We start from the raw sequence: 22,861 nt of genomic DNA on the forward strand, positions 1-22,861 counted from the left end.
CAGTTGCGCTCCATTTCTTCAAAGAGCCGTCACTTCTGTAAGTTTGTGAATGGCAAGTAAGTTATGCAGGCGTGGTGAGGCCTAGCTCTCGTCCAGGACCGAGGAAGCAGAGGCAGGTGGATCTCTTGAGGTTTAGGCCGCGCGGCCAGCGTGACATAGTGACACCCTGGCTCAAAATAAGGAGAACAGTCAAATCATCAGCTGTTAAGGAGGAAAGAGACTTTTAAGACAGCATCTTTCTTATAATCTCAGGGGAGAAAACGGATCAAAGAGTTTAGTCCTGAGTCTTAGGCTAGCTGGGGCAGGGAGGGGGGGTGCTTTCCTACTTCTAGGCCAGGGCTATTTATATAACATAAGGAACAGCCTTACTTGAGTATCTTAGGCTATCAAACTCATTGATCCTTCTGCCCCTCTCTCCCAAATTCTGGGTCTGAAGATGTGTACAAGCACAACTTTCATTCCCTCCCTCCTGCTCTCCCTCCTTCCCTCCCTTCTTCCTCCCTTCCCCTCCCCTTCTCTTTTTCTTTGTTCCTGGGGATCGAATCCTGGGCTTCCTGGTTGCTAAGCAGATACTCTAGCTTCAAGCCCCTGACCAATATTTAAAACAAACAAACAAAAAACAAAAAACCAATTCATTCTCCATATATTATATTTCAACTGCAGTTTCTCCTCCCCCCTCTCCTCCCAGTCTCTTTCCCCTGCCCCCCCCCCCCCCCAGATCTCCTCTTTTTCTGTTTCCCTTCAGAAAAGAGCATGCCTCCCAGAGATCTCAACCAAACATGGCATAACAAGCTACAGTAAGCCAGGCAGTGGTGGCTGGTGGCGCATGCCTATAATCCCAGCACTTGGGAGGCAGAGGCAGGCGGATTTCTGAGTTTGAGGCCAGCCTGGTCTACAGGGTGAATTCAGCCAGGGCCACACAGAGAAACCCTGTCTTGAAAAACAAAAACAAAACAAAACAACAAGAAACCCCCCAAAACAAGTTTCAGTAAGATCAGGCACAAACCCTCATATCAAGGCTGGATGAGACAACCATAGCAGAAGGGTTCCACAAGCAGGTAAAAGAATAAGTTACAGTCCCTCACACCCACTCTTAGGAATCCCACAAGAACACCAAGCTATACAGCCACAACATAAATGCAGAAGACCTATTGACTAATATTCTTAATCTGTGTCAGAATTGAGAGGATGCTCCTGCCATAGTCTTGTATTGTGGTGAGAATGTGAACCATTTTACATTTCTTTTGTGCTCCACTAATTAAACATACATTGCTTTTTTTTTTTTTGGCTGGATGTTTTAGGCAATAGACTTGTCAGGAAAACAAACAAGCATGCAAAACAGTGGCTTTATTTTATTTTTAAACACTTTTTTGGATTTATTTATCTTATGTGTGTGGTGTGAGGGTTCTTCCAGAATGTATGTGCCTAATATCCGTGGAGGTCAGGCGATGATGTTGGAGTTCCTAGAACTGGAGTTTCAGATGGTGTGAAACCATCTTGTGGCTGATGGGACCAACCAAAGTCTTAAGAAAGAGCAAGTGCTCTTAATGTTGGGCCATACCTCCAGGCCCCGAAACAGAGGTTTCTAAAAAGTACTTATTTAGACAGAATGAATAAAGGGTGGCTGGAGGTTAGAACGAGCGCAATCAGTTTGTCATGGAGAGATGGTGAACAAAATGGCAGTGGGGATGGAGACACCTCTCCTGAAAACCTCCCTCATTTCTCTCTCTCTCTCTCTCTCTCTCTCTCTCTCTCTCTCTCTCTCTCTCTCTCTCTCTCTCTCTCTCTCTCTCGTGTGTGTGTGTGTGTGTGTGTGTGTGTGTGTGTGTGTGCGTGCGCATGCCTGTGTAAAACTGTAGACCACACAGAACTAGTGGGTTCCACCCATCATTTGGCACCTCACTTGTTCTGAGCAGGACTGAGTGAGCACAAGGCAGCAGCGATCCTGTCAGGGAGGGGAGTCTTTATGCTCCTTGTTAAGGAAATGGGAGAGGGGAGAAAGAGCACACACAGTTAGGATTTCTGCTGCTTTACTTTGTTTCCTGAAAAATAATTGAAAGAAACAGTTAGGTTTATTCTCCCATTTATCACACTATGATGTCTGTGTGAATCAAACCTGTTTTATTCAGAATTATGATCCCAATGCATAATCTTGTCTTTTGGGTTCAATATCTGATTTTGTAATTAATAATCATTGTTCTTATTTTCTAAATGGAAGTTTTAATGCATTTATTGCAAATTAAAACTTTAATGTGTATTTTCCTCCTTTGGATGTTGAATGAAATATACAAGTATTTCCTTGGAGACTCCATAAAAATAATTATTCTCCATATAAAAGTTAGTTTTTAGTATGTGAAAAACCAACAGCCACTCGTTTTTTACACATATGTATCAACAGGAATCTGGCGATTGCTTTCATACTAGTCTAAAGTTTGAGTATGAAAGAGTTTTAGCATTAGTCTCAGTCCTATTTGGAAGGAGAAAAACGTCCAGTTCTGACAAGAACTCTGTAACATAAAAATCAAGACATTTTACAGAAGATGGTTGTCTTTTAGTGGATGAATGCAAAATTTCAATGAGTTAAGTACAAATTTAGGTAAAGCTGGTGTTCCCCATCCCAGAATTAGATTGTGCTTAAAACTGTCATTCGAATTCATAACTCCTTCAAAACTGTTACTACAAAAAACTATTTTCTTATTCATCCTAGAAGCAAAACCATTCCACTCAAGCTATTCGCTTTAATACCCACGTTTTTAATCGACCTGATTTAAAACTAATTTGCAATAAATGCATTTCTGCATGTCGCCCGGAGTTGGAACTGGGACAGCAGTTTTGGAGGGGATGATTTCATAAACCTTCTTCCTCCTAGGAGACACCTGGAGGGTTTGCGGGCTCCCGAGGTGGGTGAGGGGGGAGAGCCCCTCTGGCTGCAGTCAGGACCCCAAGAGTTAACGGGAGCAAGCCCCTACCAGCGGCTCCCCGCCCCACTGTCCCCACCCTCTCCTTTGGCTGGGGATTAAAGTGCTCCCCCCTGTGGCAGCAGTGACCCAGAAATGAGTCTGCGTCCCCGCGCTTCCTCCGCCGCCAGCCGCACGCCCTACCGGGAGGGCCTGGGCGCGCCGGGCCGGCCGAGCGCGCGGGCGACAGCAGGGGCCCGCCCGGCTCCCCGCGGGGCCTCGGTGGCCCGGACCCATGCGGCGCGGCGCGCAGCCCGCGGAGGCCCAGCCCGTGCGCAGCAGGTACGCGGGGGCGGGGGCGCGGGGGCGCGCGGGTCGGGGTGCGCGTCTCAGGCCGCGGCCGCGGCGGCTGCAGGACGAGCCGAGAGGCTCAGCCATATTTGATGGTTTTGTTGCTTCGCTCGGGAGTTCTCGGGAGTAATGTAATGCCGAAGGTCGCTGCCTAGTGGAAATAATATAGTACGTCATTAATATGGCGCCAAAAGATTGGGCTGTGGATCTGTAGCGCGGAGGGAGGAGGCGGCCGCCCGCGCCGCGGCACTATCCCACCAGCAACTTGGGCATCGCCGGGTGGGGGCCGGCGACGAGGCCGGGATGGCCGCGGAGCCTGAGAATTGATCGGTGTCGGATCAGTAAGTTCTATTCCGATTATTATTTTCAATCGGAGGAGGGCGAAGGTTTAGAGCTTTTCCTTTTAAATGTACGAAGAACATGAGGTTTTCCGGTGATTCATCCAACGTTTTCAGCAGCAGAAACCCAGTTTTAGTTTATACATTTAAAAAAAAAAAAGCCAAAGTGTCTTAGGTTGCATGAAAGTGGAAAGCATAGTAGCAACTTGGTAGACAGATGGCAATGGCAGAGCACAGGTTCGCGTACATATATGTTTCCAGAGTGTTTGACAGTGTGTGTGTGGGGGGGAAGGAGACTGAGGGTATGTTTTTCCAAACATAGGTGTGAGGAGGTATATCTGTGTGAAGTGGCCGCAGCCCTGGTTCTTGTCACCGCGTCACCACATGTCCAAAATATTCATTGCATCAATTCAAGGGCAGTGAGAAGGGGATGAAGGGACAGCTTGGCAATTAGATTTTTCTAGAATGGGTTTCCAATGATGAGACCTTTTACTTCAGCGAGACTGCTTGTAAAGTGTAAAAGACTTCATCGGTAGAGCAAAGTACCTATTAATCATGAACTTAAAACGGATTGCAGATTGCAACCTTTGGCACCATCTGCAAATTGTGGGGGTGGGGTCTCTGTGTCTCCTGGCTCCCTTATGAGCACATGCACATGCGGTGTGCACCCCGGGACTGCAAGTTGCAAAACCTTCCCGTGCACGTGTCTGGTGCCTGTGAGTGTGTTTGCGAGTTGGGTGCTGTTGTTCGGTAGCCAGTAGGTTTTCCGGGTCGGCTCTGGTCGGCGTAGGCTTGCAAATGCGGGAGAGGGATGGAATGTGGAATGTTGACCGGAGAACCGAATCCTTTCGGAACGGTCCCATTTGCTGGAGAAATTCGATACCTTCCACCTCCTACCCGCCCCCCATCCCCCTCCCGCCCGCCTTCGGGCAGGAGGCGGGGCTGAGGACGCCGCTGCTGCTCAAAGTGGCGGAGCGCGGCGGCGGGAGGCAGGTGCACAGCACCGCCGGTGGGGGTGCCTCAACTTCCGCGGGCGTTTAAATAGCAGCCGGGCTCCCCTCCCACCGGTAATAGGTGACCTGGCGCTCGCGGGCGGCGGGGGGAAGGGACTGGGGACGCCCGGGCACGAGCCTACGCGGCACGTGGGCAGGTGCTGGTTGGCCCCGGGGCCAACTTTTGCAGCCCGCCCTCCCGCGCAGGCAAGAGGCGGCGGGCGCAGAGACGGGGCCGGGCGGCGGCCCCTAGGCGGTTCCTTGTTGCTGCCCGAGCGTCGCCTAACGGTCCCAGGCGCTTCGGGTCCGCGCGGGGGTGGCCCGGCCCCGTCCCCACGCCGGAGTCCCGCACAAAGCCCGCGGCGCGGGGTGGCCGCCGCCCGTCGCCGTCCCTGTTCCCGCGTCGCGGCGGCCGCAGGCGTTTGTTTGTTGCTTGCGCGCCGCCCTGCGCGCCGGATGGCTTCCTGTGACAGAGGTGATCCACAGTTTCCAGAACTGTCTGGGGGCGGGAGCGCGAGCCGAGCCCGCCGCGTTGCTCCACCGCCGCTCTGCTGCTCCCCGGGCCCGCGGGGAGGCCGGGGAGGGACGGCGTAGCCGTTTGCAGCGGCGCAAGTGGCGTGCGGACGCGAGGGAGCGTTTGATTTGCAACTGGGGCCGAGCGGATTGGTGCAGCTGGTGGCGGCGGGCGGGAGCGGCGGCGGGGGGTGGCCACTTTCAAACGCCGAGGGCGGCGGCGCGGGCGCGAGGCCGGCTGCGCCGCGGGGAGGCGGTGTCATCCCCGCACCGGGGCCGGAGTTACTTTCCCCTCCTCCCGCGCTGTTGTTCCTGTCGCCTCGGGAGGAGCGGGAGCGCGAGGGGGCGGCGCCGCGCCAAGCCGGGCCCTGCGCCTGGCGGGCGGGCGGGTGGCCGCGATGCCCGCGGTTCGCGGCCCCACCCCGGGTCTCCAGCCTGTTTCCCCAGCCCACCCGGCCTTCCCCAGCCGGGATTCGGGCCCTGCACCCCTTTTAACGCAGCTCCCTTTCTCTCCCATCCCCCACATGTCCCCCCACTTTCCAGCCCCTAGAGCTTCCCTGTGCGGGCCTCCCTCTGCACTTCCGATCCTGGGTCGAGGGCCTCCCATTCCCACCACTTATTCCCTGGCCTCAGGTTCCCCCCACACCCGAGACCCTCACTCTGTGACCGCCTCTGCGGCCCACGGCTTTCCGGGCTCCGCATCCCGGCTCCCGGCTCGGGCTTCACACCCGGGCTCCCCCTTCTGGGCGCGCGGGGGCGGCCGCACTCTCGGCGCTGGTGAATTGCTGTGCGCAAACAACAACAAAAAAGCGGGCGATTTAAATGTGTCTTCGAAACCGGTTTGAGCTCGTCATCTCTAGGAGACCCATTTAAAGCAGCGTTAGGTGGCTTGCTTTCTAGAAACGTGGTGGCGAAGGTCTTCCGCCCTTTGTTGACCCGGGCCTGTGGGGAATTTAAATTTTCCTTGTGTGAAATGTTTAGATTTGGCCACAGAGCTTTTAGGAAAGTGGTAGAGGACCTGAAGTCCTCATTCCTGGGAAGGTTTGTGGGGTTCTTCCTCAAAGGGCTCCCTTAGATGGAGTTCTTTTTAGAAAACCTGTGGTGGAGGAGGTGCCTCTCACCTCTCGTTGCTGAAGGGTAGTTAGTGCCTTTCAAACCTAATGAACTCGTTTCAAGACAGAATAATTTTCTTGAAAGTGATTCACTGGTGGTTAGACCACACTAGTAAAGTCCATAGAATAGACTGTACGTGGAGGAAGGAAGGGTTCGTTGGATTTACCTCAGTTCTCGTTGGGCTTTTCTTGTAGGTAGTAGTCGATCACATCCACAGTTGAGGCTGTGCAGTTCAGAATCTTTAGTCTTTCTTACCACAAAGATCTTAAGTCCCGTTCACTAGAACTTTTTTACATGTTTGAAAATCTTTATTACATTTAGTATTATTGACCAAGGGCATTGTCACAGAAAACTGAAAAATGTAGATGAAGGGGGCACGTACTATGTCTGTTTAGAAGCAAGTAGAGGTTTATACTCACCTTAGACCCAGACCTATCTTAAATGCTATAAGTGGACTCTTGAAAATATTGAACTACATGTTGCCTGTGTATGAATCTACTAGCTCTGCCCCTGCGATTCTGGCCCCAGAGTCCAGCATTTTCTTACCAACTACGGTCAGCTGAAGACAACAGTTTTTGAATGTTTGCTGTTTTATGCCCTTAATAAAGTTTGCATATTTTTGTAAATGTATTTGACCTTGAGATTCTGAGGTTTGCCCACGTCTTTATGTCTGTGCTTGCAGAGTGGATAGTCATTCCCAGAGTGTGTAGTAGACTTGACTTTTTTTCTCCTTTACAGTCCCATGCTGCTTCCCCATAGCAGGGATTTCAACTGTTAGAAAAAGTAGGGCTGGACTGTGTAGCTAAGTGATGCTGGAGCTGTGAACCTACACTGCCTGAAGCTCTGGATTCAGTCCCCAGCATAGTCAAAGGGGGCAGGGGTAGCCTGTCTCCACCACTTGAAGAAGCTCTGTACTCTATGAATAATGACTTTACTCTGTAGTCACCGCGGTCGCAAAGTAGACAGAGTCACAGAGGAGACGGGAGGTTTAAGGAGTTGTAATTTAGAGACAAAGCTTGCCTAGCCTAGAGGCTTGGAGGAGACAGTGAACCAACCATGGGGATGCACAGATAGAAGCAGAGTTTCGTGTGCCCCACTAGGTGGTAGACTATCCCTTGGGTCAGGAAGTTATTGGTGGTGTTGAAAAATACAGATGTTTTACTCGAGTTCAGTGTCTGTGTGCTTGGATCCAAATAAGCCTCATATCCATGCCTTTCCTTGTCTGCTAGCTTGGTAAACTGCCTCATTGATTACCCATTTCCCATTTAGCCCTAGTCACAAGGCCAGGTTTTTTTTTTTTTTTTTTTTTTTTTTTTGAAACCACTGACCCTTGAAGGACCATTCATTTCATGTGACCTAACATTTTGACGAAGCGCCTGAGAGTGAGCGGATGAACGTAGGGCCGTGAAGTTTAACTAAGTTAAGATTCTCAAATCAAATGTCTTTATTGTAATTTGGGAATCTTAGATTTGGAAATGTTTGAAAAGGAAGTGTGGTTTTCTGGTGTTTGAGTGTTCAGGTCACCTGGAGAAAGGATTGTCGTAAGTTTCAGTTGTGATGTGGCTGGCATAGCTTGTGCAAAGGTCTCCGATGGGCATTGAATCCTTGACAGGGTTGGGAGTAAGGAGGGACTAAATGACTGTCTATAGCTATGTCTCTTGTCCTCGTCTCTTATTCGTCCTTTGGTTTAGTATTAAAAGTACCTGTGACATCATTTGTCAGTGGGCTGTCAAGAGTTGGTACTTAATCCAGTTTCCCACAGGTTTATTATAGATTGGGTAGTCTCTGAAGGTTACTGGGACATTGCTGGCAGTGTGTCTTGAAATGGCATTGAGCTTTGGCTCCTGAGCACCTTAAACATCTTTCTTTGTCAGATTCTCCCTTAGGAGGTTGGCACTGTGTATAGCATCATAATCTTACTCCCTGATTTCCTCTGTGACACTTGAGCTTGCTTCGAATCCTTCACTCATAAAACACATTGACCTCGTGACAACATTAATTAGCAGAGTAGTTTAATGAGAATAGTTGGTTTTCCTGGAAGTTGTATGTTTTAAGTTTATTCTCTCCCTTTCCAGGGTCTTGCGGCATGTTCTGCTTCTGCTCTTAAGAGTTTTTTGGGCTGGGTGTTCTGCCCAATAGAACAGGGTCTTTCCTAGCACTGTATGGCTCTAGGCTCAGCAAAGAAGTTTAAAACTAGAATGACTACTGTGTTTGACTGCAAAATGAGTTCTGGCTTTTTTACGCCTGTTCGAGCTCCCAAAGAAAGACAGGGAGACCCTCTGTATACTAAAAAGCGGCTTGCACAATAGCTAGGTAGATGCCCATCTATTCTAACCCGTCTGTGGCTGTCTACTTACTTACCACACATCCTGGCACTTGCCAACTTAGTTTTGCCCTGGTTGGTCCTGCTCTATTGGTATCCTCCTGATGACTCCCTTGGTAACGGAATGTTCATGGCGAAGTCCCTCTCCCTGGTCCTCATCAGAGTCCCTCTATTTTCCAGATGATCTGCCTATTCTCCTGCATTGTCATTGGCCATTTAGCTCCTGATTGACAGGGGAATGCTTTTTTTTTTCCCTCCTGTGCTCACAGTCCACAAGAGACTATCCCTACATTTGACAACTACTGTTTGGTTATTTTATTTAGTTTTCCCCCATGCTAACGGTACCAGGGACTGGTACTTTCATATTTGTAGAATGTACTCTCAGACTGAGACTTAGTTGATAGTCTCTTGTCGTTTCTCTGACATTTTCCTGTACAAACTTAGGTCTGTGAAGAAGGTAGGTGTGTATTTTTATTTTTGTATATTTAAGCAGGGTTGGGGTCAGTTGGTGAGTTACTCTGCCTTCTGAATACAGGCTTGACCCTAGGGGCCCTTTGCCCTGCATGCAGCCGAGTGTGACAGTCAGATTTAGCAGGGTTTATGCTAGCACATAGCACATGATCCTTTTCTAGTCCAAGACCTGAGTGGTTCCTGGGGGAGTTTTTACTCACCCGAGCAACAGAAATAAAAATACTAGACTTGGGGTGGACAGCTTGATTCTAGGAGAGGGGCTGCACATTTTAAAGTTTGAATCCTTTATTAATACTAGACCAATGGTAGGTGTGTGCATCCAGCAGGTGTTTAGAGACTAGTCTTGGTTTTTCCGCAGTGTTGAAGAAGAGCTTTGGGCATCTTGTGTTCTAAGCAGGTGCCCTCCATACCTCTGGGCTGTACCCACACTTCCATTACTCTAACAGTAAGCCAGTGTTTACCGTTTTGCTTGCTTTAGTCTCTGCAGGTACAGAATAGCAAGGCGATTGAGATTGCTGAAGTCAGTTCATTCTTAGATTACTTATACTTATATTTTGGTGCTGGGGGTGGATCCTAGAGTCTCATACTTACTTGCTAACGCCTGTCCCACCACCGAGCCACACCTCCAGCCTGTCCTTTCCGTTAGTATTAAAAGTGTAGGTTCTTTTGGGCTATTTGCGAGGAAATGAAAGCTGTAGTGTGTTCTCATTGAATGCCTCAATTGGAGTAAGCAGAAATAAAACCGAGCATCAGGTGTCTCCTGTCCTGGAAGTTCCCTTACCCAAGACTGTTTCTGAACAGATATTTACATTGCCTGTCTCAGCACTGAGGGTTCAAGCTGAGGAGTGCATCGGTTAGCTTTTGTTTCCTTCCTACTACAGGGGAAAGAATGAGAAATAGAGCCAACTTAGCAGCTTCTTGAGGCGCAAGTGCCTGGTTTCTGTCTGTTCAGCATGTAGTACTCTCAAAGATTAAATTTTCGCAGTTACCCAAGGCTCTCCTTCCAAGCCTTGGCTTGTGGCTTGTGGCTGCTCGAGTTCCCCAGAAGGGCAGGAAGCACAGACTTTTGGCTTCAGAGTAGCTTCAGTGTGCTCCTTTAGGAAGTCAAGATTCCTTTAAGTGTTTCTGGTGACTTTGTAGGTCTCCCTCCCATCCTTTGCCTTCTTGTGTTAAATTGCTGTTTGGGGTGCTTGCTTTTCTGTTATTGCTGGAAAACCAGATAAGCAGTTTGGCAGCTTTTATTACAGAGGGCCCACTGGTCCCTACAGCAGCCTGCAGGGTTGACTTTGAGGGAGATTCGGGGCATTATGGATGCCTCCCCGCCGCTCACCACATCCTCTTGTTTGTTTTTCCACCTCTTCTGGTCCTGGACTTCTTAAGGAGGGAGCATGCCTGATCCTTGAGCCTTAAGATCTCTATCCGGGGACCTGGTAATTGATTCCTTTGACAAGACACACCCCATGTTTGTAGATGTATAATCGCCTGCCTGCTGATTGATTGAAGGGCCAGTAGGAGCTTTTGTGAAGGGGTAGGGGTGTCTGTGGGTCCCCCGGGTCACAGTAGCCCCTGAGCAGCTACAGGAGAGCAGCACATTGCCAGTGACTTGAATGGTGGTGAATCATTCATTTCTCCTTCACTGTTTCAGATATCTGAAAACAGTCGATAGTCCAGGCTCTCCGAGACAGGCTGTACAGTGTGACCTTTACCTAACATCCACAAAACCCTGAGTTTGGTCCCCAGCACCATATTAAACTAGGCATGATGGTACATGCCTGTGATCTCAACATTAAGGAGGTGTAGGCAGGGGCATTAGAAGTTCAAGGTCATCTGAGGTTGCCTAGGGCATTGCTGGCCATTCTGGGATACATGAGATTGTCTTCCCCAACCCCCCCCACCTCCCCCCCAAAAAGTTTGATTAAATATAGAGAGAGTTGATTAGTCTGAGGGCGGTCCTTTCTTCCTTTATCTGCCTTCTGTCAATCAATCATCTATTTCGCCTTAATTGACTTTATTGTGTCATATCAGACTGGAGTAACGCTGCATTCCATCACATGGAATCGGTGTTCTCAGAGTTGCAGTTTTAGACTCCTATGTTCCTCTGGAGGGGTGCTGTGTGCCTTTGTAGTCACCTGTGTGGATAAGAGGTCCTGGGTGAGCAACAGGTACCCTGGTGGGCCCCCCCCCCACCAGGGGGGGAGTGATGCCAAGCAGAGCACTGTCAGTCAGTTTGTGCCTGCTCCGAGGAGTTCCTCCTGCCTGTGGTGGAGAGGGCTATGGAACTTGGAGTGTGTTCTGCTGGGCAGGTGGTAGTGGCAGCCACCTTTACATTAGCTTGCAAGGAGCCATGCTTCATTTGACAGATTGCTGTTTGGACTTCATGCTACTTGTCTGTGTGCTGATAACACAGTGGCTTCAGTCTTTAGGGAGTTCCGACTCCAGTAGTCCTCCAGGAATCTGGGAAGACCATGGTCCAGGGCTCAGGAGGAGGTGTGCTTGCTACCTGGCAAGGGGCCTCTGTATTCTTCCTGTGCTGCCGGCCTTCAGCAGGATTCTGTGTGCTCTCTTTAAAGTTGGGAGCGTGCATCCATTCTTTCATCTCTGGAGTCTGGTTCAGCACTGCAGTTCTCGCTCTATGGTTCCTTTTGGGAAACTTTCCTGTAGCCGAGTAACGTTGTGAGAGGCGTCCGCTTCAGCCTGGTGCTTTGCAGACCTTCTGCTAGGTTTTCAGACCATCTGATGTTTCTGCAGCCATCTCAGTGTGGCGTGTAATTGTGGTGAAGTGTTTGTTCTCACGTGGAACTTGGCATGAGAGGCGCAGTGCTCGCTAAGCTTGCTGTCTGGCTCTTTGGACACACACACACTGGGAATTTGTTTCTCTGGCTTCCACCAGGACAGTGCTGCAGAGGTTTTTTTTTTTTTTTTTTTTTTTTGTGACTTAACATCGCTAGCGACAGTTGGGTCTGATCAAGGGACAAAGCTCCTCAGAAGTAGCCGCGTGTCAGTCTGTCTGTACAGTGTAATTGTCGTTAGCTGTTCGAGCCTAGCTTCTGCAAAGGCTGCTTTGTATGTAACCAGTAAGAACATCTGCGTGAGCGTTTAAAAGCCCTGAGATTACCCAGTAGATACCGTATCTCTTAGTGTATTCCACTAGTGGTGCAATAGTGGGTTTGGAACCCTTCTGCACCGTCCCTAAAAATGTCATTCTTTGATGATCTCCTAGTGTGGCCTGTGTGTTAGAACCTGGTTCAGGGACCTCAAGGCAGAACAGAATGGTAACTTCTGAATGAATGCCTTGGAAAATAAGCTTTCTTTCATGCCTTTCTATCAGATATTTTTGAGATAAGTCTGGGTAGTACTCCCATCTGAGGAATGGGTGTGCTTGTGTGCACTTGTGCATGTGTGCATGCATTTGTGTGTGCAGGTATGTGTGTATATGCCTGTAGCTTGTTGGTGCTGCTTGCCGTATGGGTGCTTAGCTTCTGGTCCAGGTCAGCTCATTCAGTTCTGGCGAGAAGAAACTTCAGATTTTAGGTTTTTACTGTTAGAAGCAGGGGATAGAAGCATGGCAAACATTCATGGTAAAGGTCTTCCAGAACTATAAAAGATCTTAGGACTCTGTCTACACTACAGCGGGCCACTGCCCCCCTTTCTTAGAATCACCATGGCTCTTTTCTGTTCTTCAGACTTTTCCTTTGAGTATAAGAAGTCGTGCGCATCTCTTGTCCTCCTCCTATATGTGTAAGCGAGCCTGTTTCTTGTTGGAGTTTTTACGCCTATCGCTTGCCTGGTTTGCTTTAAGTCTGTGCTGGCTCATCCTTCCATCTGTTAGCAAGACTTACAGGAAGGGATTCCCTGTAGATGGAACTGGGGCTGGGAAGATCAAGCTCGAGGCTCGACTACTGATGTTACTTTCTGGGTGTGAATTCATTTACTTTCATGTTAAATGAAGTTAAAATACATGATGGCACCAAGGCACCGATGACCCACAGTGCTTCTCACAGCCACTCTTATTAAGCCCTCCCAACCCCCAATCTAGGGTCTTGCTATATAGCCTAGCCTGGAACTCTTTATGTAGCCCAGGCTGGCTTTACACTCACATCTTGTTTCGTCCTCTTCTCTTGGCCTGCTTCTGTTCTGACTCTTAGTTAAGTGCTCAGTCATAGACCTTGGGGCTAAAGGACTGTCTTAGGTGTAAGCAATGATTGAATCATTTATAAATTGGCAAGTGAGCAGCTTGTGATTTGTTCTGGAGCCTTCATTTATAAATTCCTTAAGATTCTCCCAGCTGGTTTTCTTGGCTTTTAAAATCTGAGTTCAGACTAATTGGTAAAGAGTCTACATGAGTCTGTTCTTTCAGACACAGGGCAGTGCTAGTGTTTGCACCATTAGACAGGGGAGTGAGTGCCCGCTCGGTTGTCAAGAGGTCTTTTTTGGAGGACATAGTTACTGCTGGCATCAGCTCTACAGCTAGGTTCTATAGTTGCTTGGGCAGCATTTTCTTTAAAGTTTGGTATATGACACACACACATTTTTAAAAAGCTCATTTATTTTGGTTGAAATATTTAGACTGCAGTGCCCGTAAGTTTAACTGGGATCTGTTTAACTTCCTGATTGTTTGTGTGTTAGATTTGGCTTTAGATGTCGTATGGTTTCTCATTTTAGTTAAAGTGGGAAATGTGTAAGCTGTTGTCACTGTATTAGACTTGAGCATATGGATTAGTTTTGGTAATTTTATGCCCCATTGCCTTAAAAGTTAAGACAACACTCAGTTTCTTATACATTAATCTAGGGACAGGTAGGCAGGCAGGCTTTACTGAGCACATCTGGTTGCTTAGAAAGTTGTATGCACTTTGGGACAGAAGAAGATGGCCTGGGGGTGGGGAACACGAATCTTTTAGGGGCTCACAATTGCAGCCTGCAAGTCAGTCATCACGTAATACTGAAATTTGTGGATGGGCAAGCGGCAGAGTAGCTGGTGTGATTTCAGCTCTGTGTAAGGTCACCTGGTGTTTGACAGCACAGTCTTGGGAGAGTGCATTTCACTGACAGAGCATGGAAGGACACCAATAAGTTTCACACTAGCATAACAGATGGTGCTCCAGTTAAGGGTCACTTCGATACTTGACTGGTGAGTAAGGCCAGCAAGCCTGCGAGCATGGGCCGTGGTCACTCAGCCATTTATCCAGGAGGCAAGTCCAGTAGACATCGTACTGAACTGGGTGATAACTGGCTAAGAAAGTGTGTGGAGGTTTTAATTGAGTCCCTTCTGGAACTTCTTGCCAGTGACATAAATAACAATGGAGACATAGTACATAAAATTGACATTTGAGGAAAAAGGCAGCCTTTTTGCATATGAGCCATAAGATAGTAAAATCACTGGGGTGTGATCCTTATTAGAGCTGTAGAGTTTATGGCCAGATAAATGGTCCCTGCTCGGTCCAGTCCTGGCTGATTTGTCTCTTCCTGTGAGTCCCTTAGCTCAGGAGTAGTTTTGAACAACCCCCTTTCTTAATCTTCGGTAAAATCTCGTCTCCTCTGACCCTTGGGCCACTGAACTCAGTGACTCCAGTTCTGGAGCTATTTTAGGGCAGGGCAGTCAGCTGCTGGCTCTTTCCTATTACTGCCTGGCAGCTTCTTCAGTTTCAGTCAAAGGAAACTAAAGTTTGAAGGTTTTGAGGGACCTTGCTAACCACACAGACCGTAGCTTCTAGGGTTACCCCATCCAGGAAGGCAGCAACAGTCTACAGCTTGTTCACATTGTAGCCTTCTACTAGGTGTAGTTTTCTTGCAGTTGATGTGTAGGTAAAGACTGTGTTTTAGCTCATGCCACAGATTGAATGTGTTTGCCCCCACACCCCAGGAGTGGTGCCCTGCGCTCTCACCACAGCTGTCCAGGTGTATCTCACCTTGCAGTGAACAGTGAACAGAGGTGGCAGATGGCGATTGGTGGTCCTGTTGGGGTCATTGGCCAGCCACTTCTCTAGCTCTCTAGGAAGGACCTCCTAGTGCTCCACATGACATGCCTATTCCCTACTACTATGGCTGTCATGTTTCTCACAGCGAGCGGACGGGCTCAGGACTCTTGTACATTGGATCCATTTAAGCCATGTTTGGTGGCATTATAAAAAAAGAAATTGTTCTCCAGAAATTGTAATTTTCAGGGGCGCACTGCAGGGAACCCAGAACACTGCATGTTGGGGGGCAGGGGTTATCAGGCTGTTCTCTGACCTCAGAGTGGTTTGGGCCTTCCTCTCTGTCTTTATCAGCCCTGTTAAGGGAAGAAATCCTGGAATAGGGGAGCCAAAGGCTAATGGAATACATGTGACATGAAAGAAGGGGTGAGGGGACTGTCTGGATAGAGGAAGAGGACCAGTAAGAAGAAGGCAGGCAGGGGAGGGGCAAATAAATATAAGGACCCAAAAACGTGGAAAGGCCATAATGTAACCATTAGTCTGTATGCTAACTTAGAGAACTAGTTTAAAACCAAGAAAGATAGATAGAGGCGTGGCTCAGGGCTTGGGAACACTGGCTGCTCTTCCAGAGGACACAGGTTTAATTCCCAGATGTAGAACTTTGTGCAGAACTCTATTTTGTGGTACTACAGGTGTACAGACATAAGTGCAAGCAAAACACCACACACATAAAATAAAAATGGAGAGTCGTGCTCAGCCAGTTCAGAAAATGTCGCCTGCACGAGGCATCCAGCACTAACTCCCGACTGGGCTTCTTTTGCACTCATCTTACCAAGTTGGTTGCGTTAGATCCCTTTTCCTGGAGTCCCTCCTGGGAATGTCACTCCATTCTGCCTTGTTCCTCAGCCGGGCTGTGAGCCGGTCTGGTCTTGACGTCATCTTCTTTCCTCACCGCCGGACTCCGGCTGGACTCCGTTGCTTGCTCACTTCACAGGGTGCAGCTGTCTCCTTGGAAGGAATCTACTGTAATGTCTTCTCTCTTCCATTATTGTTACTGTGTTTTAACTTTAATTACAAGTGTGTGTGGATTTGCATGTGTGTATGCATGTTTCTCTGTGTGTGCATGTGCACAGTGCCTGTGTATGTATGTTCCAGTTCTTACCTTCCACTATGTAGGTTCTGGGCATTGAACTCAGGTTACTACTTGGTGGCAAGCACCTTCGCCTGCTAAACCATCTTGACGGCCCCATGTGCGTGTTTTTGAGTGGAGATCTTCTTAAGAACTCCAGACTGGCCTTGAAGCTTGGAATCGCGCACCTGCCACCATGCCCTGCTCATTAACTATTAAAGTCAATACTGATCTTGAACAGCAACTTAGCTAGAGGAAAATTGCTGAACTAGGTGGTACAGAGTGAGCTGTGTGGAGTTAGAGTGCAGGGTGATGTCTGATATCTTTGAACTGGTAGCCCTCGGAAAGGCAGCAGAGCAACCTTGGCCCAGGATGAGACCTGAGACCCAAACGGCCAGAGGCTTGGCCCATCCAAGGCACTGTCTGGGAGCTCCTAGGATGGATGCTTGAGCAAAGCTGGGAAGGGTTCTGGGCACTTTGCACTTTGGCGTGCATTCAAAGTATAGACTGGAGAGGGGGATTTGTGGGTCTTGAGTACATCTCAGGGGTGGTTCACTTCCTGTAGTTGGTTGTGGCAAGGACATCTAGGTGAAGTGGCTGTTTTAGTCTGTTTTCTGTTGCTACAGTAGAGTAACTGATGCTGGATAAGTTCAGGGCAATAGACCTTTATTTGGCTCATGGCTTTAGAGGCTAGGAAGTCCCAAGAATGAGGGGCCACATCTGGTGAGAGCCTTCCTAACAAGGTGAGTGAGCCAAACTAGCCAAATTCACATCTGTGGTACCCACCCTGGTACCAGAGAGAGAAGCATTTGTGTAGTCCTGAGGGCTGTGCTCCGAGCATCTCCCATGACTCTCCACCCCTCAATACTTCTGCTCAGGCATGTTTTCTTGTTTCAAGGGTGAATTCAAACCACAAGAGTGGTTGAAGACCAAACCCATAGGGAAGTAGGGGGACTTGACAAAAGTTACACGATGTCAATCAATAAGCTTTGGCAGTCACATATAAGAAAGGATGTCTAGGGGCTATTGATATGGATCAGTGGTTAAGGGCACTGGCTGTTCATACAGAGGACTAAGGCTTGAATTCGGGTGATCTTATGCTCTCTCATGCACCAGGCACCAGACATGTATGTGGTGCATTGTCATGTATGCAGACAAAACACCCATATCGACTAAATGAAAAAAGGAAAAGGATTCCACTGTTAAGGACTAGTGTGTAGAGTATGGAGATGGTGACTGGAGTCCTATGCAGAGATGCTCTTCTTCTCTGGCTACATCACCTTGATGCCTTACCTCCATTCCTTCAGCCTCTGGGTTTGTACAGACTCTTGTTAGTGCTCACCACTGTTGAGTATCCTGTAGGCCAGAAGCTCTGCAAAGCCAGGTCCCACCTTTTCAGGTGTGTGCCGCTCATGCAGTTGGGCGTCTTACTGCTTTCTCTGGAGTGTTGTGAGGAGTCCTTTTCATTGGTTATCACTTAGCTCCCTACCATCTCATAGGTAGCAACCAGCCAGTGCTCCAGACATCAGGGATAGTGACACAGAGGCTCGCCTCCTGCTGGCTTTTAGTGGACAGAGGCTTGCAACATACAGCCTCCATTGTGTGTGTTAAAGATAGTAGCCGGGTGTGGTGGCGCACGCCTTTAATCCCAGCACTTGGGAGGCGGAGGCAGGAGGATTTCTGAGTTCGAGGCTAGCCTGGTCTACAAAGTGAGTTCCAGGACAGCCAGGGCTATACAGAGAAACCCTGTCTCGTAACGCAGACTTTGATTTTCTGATACAGTAAGTAGCCCTGGGTGAGATTAAATCAGCCTGATGTCAAGGTTTAAGTACATTAGAGTCATAGAGGAGGGAATTTTGCTGAACATTAACCCCACCACAGGCAGAGAACTCTGTTCTCAGCTCCATTACCAGGGTCTTCAGGGTGAATACGAGTGGATTCATCAGAAGGAAAATCCTATTTTTACTTGTGCTTTTGCTTGAATTTTGGAATCTCAGTCTAGCTTGAGGTTTTTATCTGAAATCTGGGATGAGGGCGTTTTGATGGTCAGCGATTCCTAGCTCTCGCCACTTTGTTTAGGAAAACGTAGGTTGGCTGGTCAGTGAGGATGGAGGAATTCCCGCCACCTTGTTTAGCCGGCAAGTTCTCTGGGTCTCCCTGGACTCTCATCGTTCTCAGTTCACCTGCTCCGGAGGTGGCGCACTCCGCGCAGGCTGGGCTGCATCACAGTGTTACTTTTTAGGAATTCCCCCTTCAGGTGGTGATTTTTCGAATTTTAAAACCCTCTAACTCAGGCTGCAGAGAGCTGAAGCTGTTGTGGGGAGAGGCGTTTCCTCCCTCTGTGCCCCTGGGGAGCAGGGGTGGCCTTCAAAGGCTGGCAGAGAGTAAAGCTGTCAGCAGTTGGTGCTTCTAACACATGGATGGCAGGGAAGACACCCATGACAAGTGGAAGAGGGTCACAGGTGTGTGTCAGTCGTGGACATCATGGACGCAAGTAGTCAGGTTGTAGACTGCTTGTAGATGGACCAGAGTTGCAGGCGAGGGACCTTTCTGGGAAGGGTGAGTGGGTGGCTCTTAGGACTGGTTGCCCATGCTGCGAATGAAGCTGTAGCCCATAGTGTCTCTCTGAAGAGAGCTTTTGATTCCATTTGGATGCCTGGCAATTACAGGACAGTCCTTTACTGGTACGTGTGACTGCGCATGCGTGCCTTAGGAGTTGCTAGTTTTGTTTGAGACAGGGTCTTTCGCTGATGGGCCTGGGTAGGCTGCTCCACTTAGCCCCCTGGGTCCTTCTGTCTCTACCTGCTTGCTGGGAACCCTGCCTTTTTATGTGGGCTGTGGGCTGTGGGGATGGAAATTAGGTCCTCACCTGTGGGCTACAAGCACTTTACCAACCAAGCCATCTCTACAGTCAGTCCCCTTCAACTGATCTTAGAGAATCAGTTGGTAAACAAAAAAGCCCACCAACTTTTGAATTGAGTGAGTTTCTCTGGAAGAACATATAAAATATTGCACTAAAGTTCAGGAGTCTGCATCTCTGGATGAATCATGTGGGTCTGTTCCAAAAAGGGAAACATACTACCCAGTCCTATGGCTCAGAAACACTTACCAACCATTCAGCGTCCCGATGTGAATTGTTGACAACGGAAGTTACAGGAACAGAGGTATATAAACATTAGTGTGTGTGTGTGTGTGTGTGTGTGTGTGTGTGTGTGGTTTGTGTCACATTAAAAGAGTGAGAGGCATTCCAACAGCATTAGATATGGAGATAATAAACTATTGTAATTTTTAAAAGGTCTATTTTTAATTATGTGTCTGTGTTGGTATGAGCACGGGAATGTCAGTACCACAGAGGCTGGGTCAGAGTTACAGAAGATAGTGAGCGGCCCCCGGTGGGTTCAGGTAACTGAGCTCTGGCCCTGTGCAAGAGCTACCTTACCATAGCACTTCTCTCCAGCACTTCGTGCTGCTCTTTAAAAAGTGCAGTGCATTGTGACAGGACTACGGCAAGAGGAGGGGGTTAGGTTTGAGGGAGGCAAGTTGTGGTAAGAGGACCTTGAAGTATGTAGGGAGATTAATGGTAATTGAGGATTAATGGTAATGAATAAGAGCTGTTTTGTGGGGGCACCTAAGTGTAAATTTCCTTTACAAAAGGTAAACTTATGATCAGGCAGGAAGAAGGCAACTCAAAATAGCCCTTAGGCCAAGTGGCGTGTTTTGTTCCTCTATGGTCTGGTGTTTTCTGCCTCTTGATTTCCTTTTTACAGATCTGTCCGGAGTGGAACTTTGGGTTTTTAATTACTCCCTTGCTTTAACGCAGTGGCTCTCCACACTGCTCCTCTGTGCTAAACAGACCTCATTATGTTTGTGGTGATTCCCAGCAAGGAGGCTTGGTTAGATGGGGAGGTGTTCTCCTGCCCTGAAAAGCTCTCCTTTTTCTTTGGGAGTCATTGATCTGGCAGGAAGATTGTGGTCCCACAGACGTCAGGGCAATCAATTATTTTAGTTTAGAGAAGCTTTTTTTTGACTTGTTGAAACACTGTTGATCTGTACAAGTTCTTCTGTAGTTGTCTGTGTAGTCCTGGCCCACTGTTCTCTTTCATGAAGGCAGTGCTTTTTTGAACTGATTTGTGCTGAAGGACTGGCCAGGTAGGCTAGGCTATTATTACCTGATTATTACTTAGTTCATACTTGTCCTCAGAGGGTTTGGGTAACAAGGAGTGGAAGGGGTTCCATGTCTAGTACGACCTTGGATGGGTCACTGTAAGGAACAAAGGAAGGGGTCCGGATCGGGGTTCCTGAAGCCTGTAGTTCCCTTCCAGCACCAGCTGTGCACCTCTGAGGGGTTGGGGAAGGCAGATGAAGATGGGTGTCTTCCCATCACCCCACTGGTTCGTTCTAGAGCCACAGCTTGTTGCATAGCTCATTTTGGCAAAATTTGGGGCTCATTTTAGCAGGCCTTGCCAAGGAAGCCTGATCATGCCAGTGCAGTATTGTAAACACAGTAGTAGGCACAGCCCCATCCCTGCCCCCCAACAAGCATGAGGGAGCAGTGCCCACTGCTGAGGATTGTTTTCTGTAGTGCTGGCTGCCAGGGCTGAAGAGACTGCTGGAGTAGTTGTAGTGATGTCTGGGAACTGGAGGGAAAGGTGGCACCTGGGAGACCTGCCCACGTGTGACTTTACCACTCCTCCCCCCACTGACTCTTAACCTGCTCTGTTAATGATTTCAGCTAATTCTGTGCCTTTGGTCTTTTCACTGTTTGCAATTCAAATGCTACTCGAGGCCTGTGTTTGCTTGTGTTTGCAGCATCCTGGCTGCCATCTGAAGCACAAGTTGATGATCGCGTGTTCCCATCTTGGGTTAAGTGCTGTCTCATTGCTTTGCAGGCTGCCTGCTGTCTCCCGGGGAGATCATGAAACGAGGTCGCCTTCCCAGCAGCAGTGAGGATTCTGACGACAATGGCAGTAAGTCCTGCTTTGTTGTTCTTGGAGCCTACCAGGGCTTGGGTCAGTGTAAAAACATGATTTTTTAGTATAATGCTCTTAAGTAGCCAAGGCCCTTTGTATCTCAGGCAGGTCAGAGAAAGGCAAGGCCTGGAGAAAGACACGTGAGTGTGACACTGCAGGGCTGTAAGCAGATCTTCCCCCGTAAGGTTGACTGCAGGCAGGCCTCTGCAGGCTTCCTGTGTGTTATTCAGAGGGAAGGATTCAGTTCCAAGAGCCACTGGTGTGCCTGTTTTCATTAAACAGCATTTATGGTACCTCGCATTGCTCTCTATTGAAGAGGAGACTTAATCAAAGCCAGGTAATCATTAACTGGCTGAGCCTGCTGGGGCTCCAGGGCAGATGGAGGGCTGCCCAGCGTGACGTGAAGGTACCAAGTCCAGGCTCTTCATAGATGGCACACGCGCCCCTGCCCTTTCCTGCTGTCACAGGATGGAGTAATGTCGTCACTGTCTGCAGCTCAGCTCTCTGGCAACCTCAGATTTTCACAGTGTAGCTGAGAACCAGGAGTTCGTTGGCTTCCAGGCAGTCAAAATAAATGTCACACAGTGTCTGTTGAGGAGCTAACAGACTGCTGAGAGAGGCGCTCCCTTCAGACGGCAGAGGGGGGATTTTGTACCTAGCACAGTGCCTGCAACTGCAGCCCTTTAGCTTAGGTTTGACATTACACATTAAACTCTGGAAGCCTGGAAAGGAAGCTTGCTGTATTGTGAGATGGGAAAGCGACCTGGCCTGCTTTCTAGGCACGTTGCCTCAGACATTAGGGACGGCTCTGATGTGATGTTACCAGGGCAGTTATATAGCTCTTTCCATGTGCTTTAGAAATGGTAGGTAGCAACTCAAAAAAGGTGGTCTGGAAAGGCCTAGGGAGGAGGCAGCTTTTGGGGCGGGTCCCAGGGATAAAAAGCTTTGGGTAGGCAGGGTTGTTTGAATGCCTGGCATCTTAGGTGGTCAGCACAAGCATGAATATGCTGCCATGGGGGCTTCGAGGTCAGCCACGCAGAAAGTGGAAGGCCCACAAATTTGAAACTGTGGTGTGGATTTGGGCTGTCTGGCTGAACTGTGGCTGTTGCTGTTGAAGGCAAGGAGCAGTGGGTCTGGAACGAGAATGATGGGAGGGGAACGTGGGGGTGGGGGAGGGGTGGTGGTGGTGGGGGGAGAGCCAAGGCCAGATCTGACAGATGCTTGAGAAACTGGAGAGTTGGCATCTGGACCAGACAAGGGAGCTGTGAGGGAGGAAGCGGGAAGCGGGAAGCGGGAAGCGGGAGGCAGGAAGTTTTCTCCAAAACAGTGTTCTTTCTTACTTCCTGGGAGGCTGTTGAGGTTCCCACTATATATGCAGGCAGGTAAAGTCACCTGTTGGAGCTTGGGACACCAAGTTGGGTGTGAGGCTCCTGCTTTTTACTTCTCTGAGTTTGCTATCTTCTCTATTTGACACCTGTCTGCCAAAGTGTCCTCAACCGCCCCTGTTTACTTCTGTATGCAATTTTTCCTGACTTTTTTTTTTTTTTAAGTTATGCTTTTAAGTTCAGAAAGTGCCCACAGCAAGTGTGTCCAGCACTGGCAGAGTGTATTGAGGCTCTTGTTGCCAAAGCTGGCAACCCGAGTCCTATCACTCAGACCCCAATGGACCCCATTCCTGCAAGTTGTCTGTCCTCTGACCTCCACACATGTGGCAGGTACATGCATGTACTTGTATACACACACACACACACACACACACACACACACACACACACACACACACACACACACTTACACACTCCAGCCAAAATAACCTTTGCTGTGAGGGGCCATTGTTTTTTTTTTTTTTTTT

The 22,861-nt window shown here is 48.8% G+C and overlaps 1 protein-coding gene across 5 annotated transcripts in view; it reads left to right on the plus strand.

The window, feature by feature from the left end:
* Positions 1-2,881: 2,881 nt before the first annotated feature.
* The window catches only part of Jade1 (jade family PHD finger 1), a 53,849-nt gene continuing 33,869 nt past the window's right edge, over positions 2,882-22,861 (plus strand). The window contains exons 1-2 of one of the 5 annotated variants that reach the window (XM_029537291.1): positions 2,882-2,900; positions 20,929-21,006. In XM_029537291.1, coding sequence (XP_029393151.1) covers positions 20,955-21,006 — 52 coding nt within the window. In that variant the 5' untranslated portion in view covers positions 2,882-2,900; positions 20,929-20,954. Of the gene's footprint in view, positions 2,901-3,061; positions 3,240-3,317; positions 3,590-4,529; positions 4,654-5,005; positions 5,054-20,928; positions 21,007-22,861 lie in introns of those variants that run through there. The other 4 variants (XM_021195743.2, XM_021195747.2, XM_021195746.2 and 1 more) reach the window with 4 other exon arrangements.

This window comes from Mus pahari, chromosome 4, assembly GCF_900095145.1.
Source record: "Mus pahari chromosome 4, PAHARI_EIJ_v1.1, whole genome shotgun sequence".
In the NCBI taxonomy this organism is placed as follows: domain Eukaryota; kingdom Metazoa; phylum Chordata; class Mammalia; order Rodentia; family Muridae; genus Mus; species Mus pahari.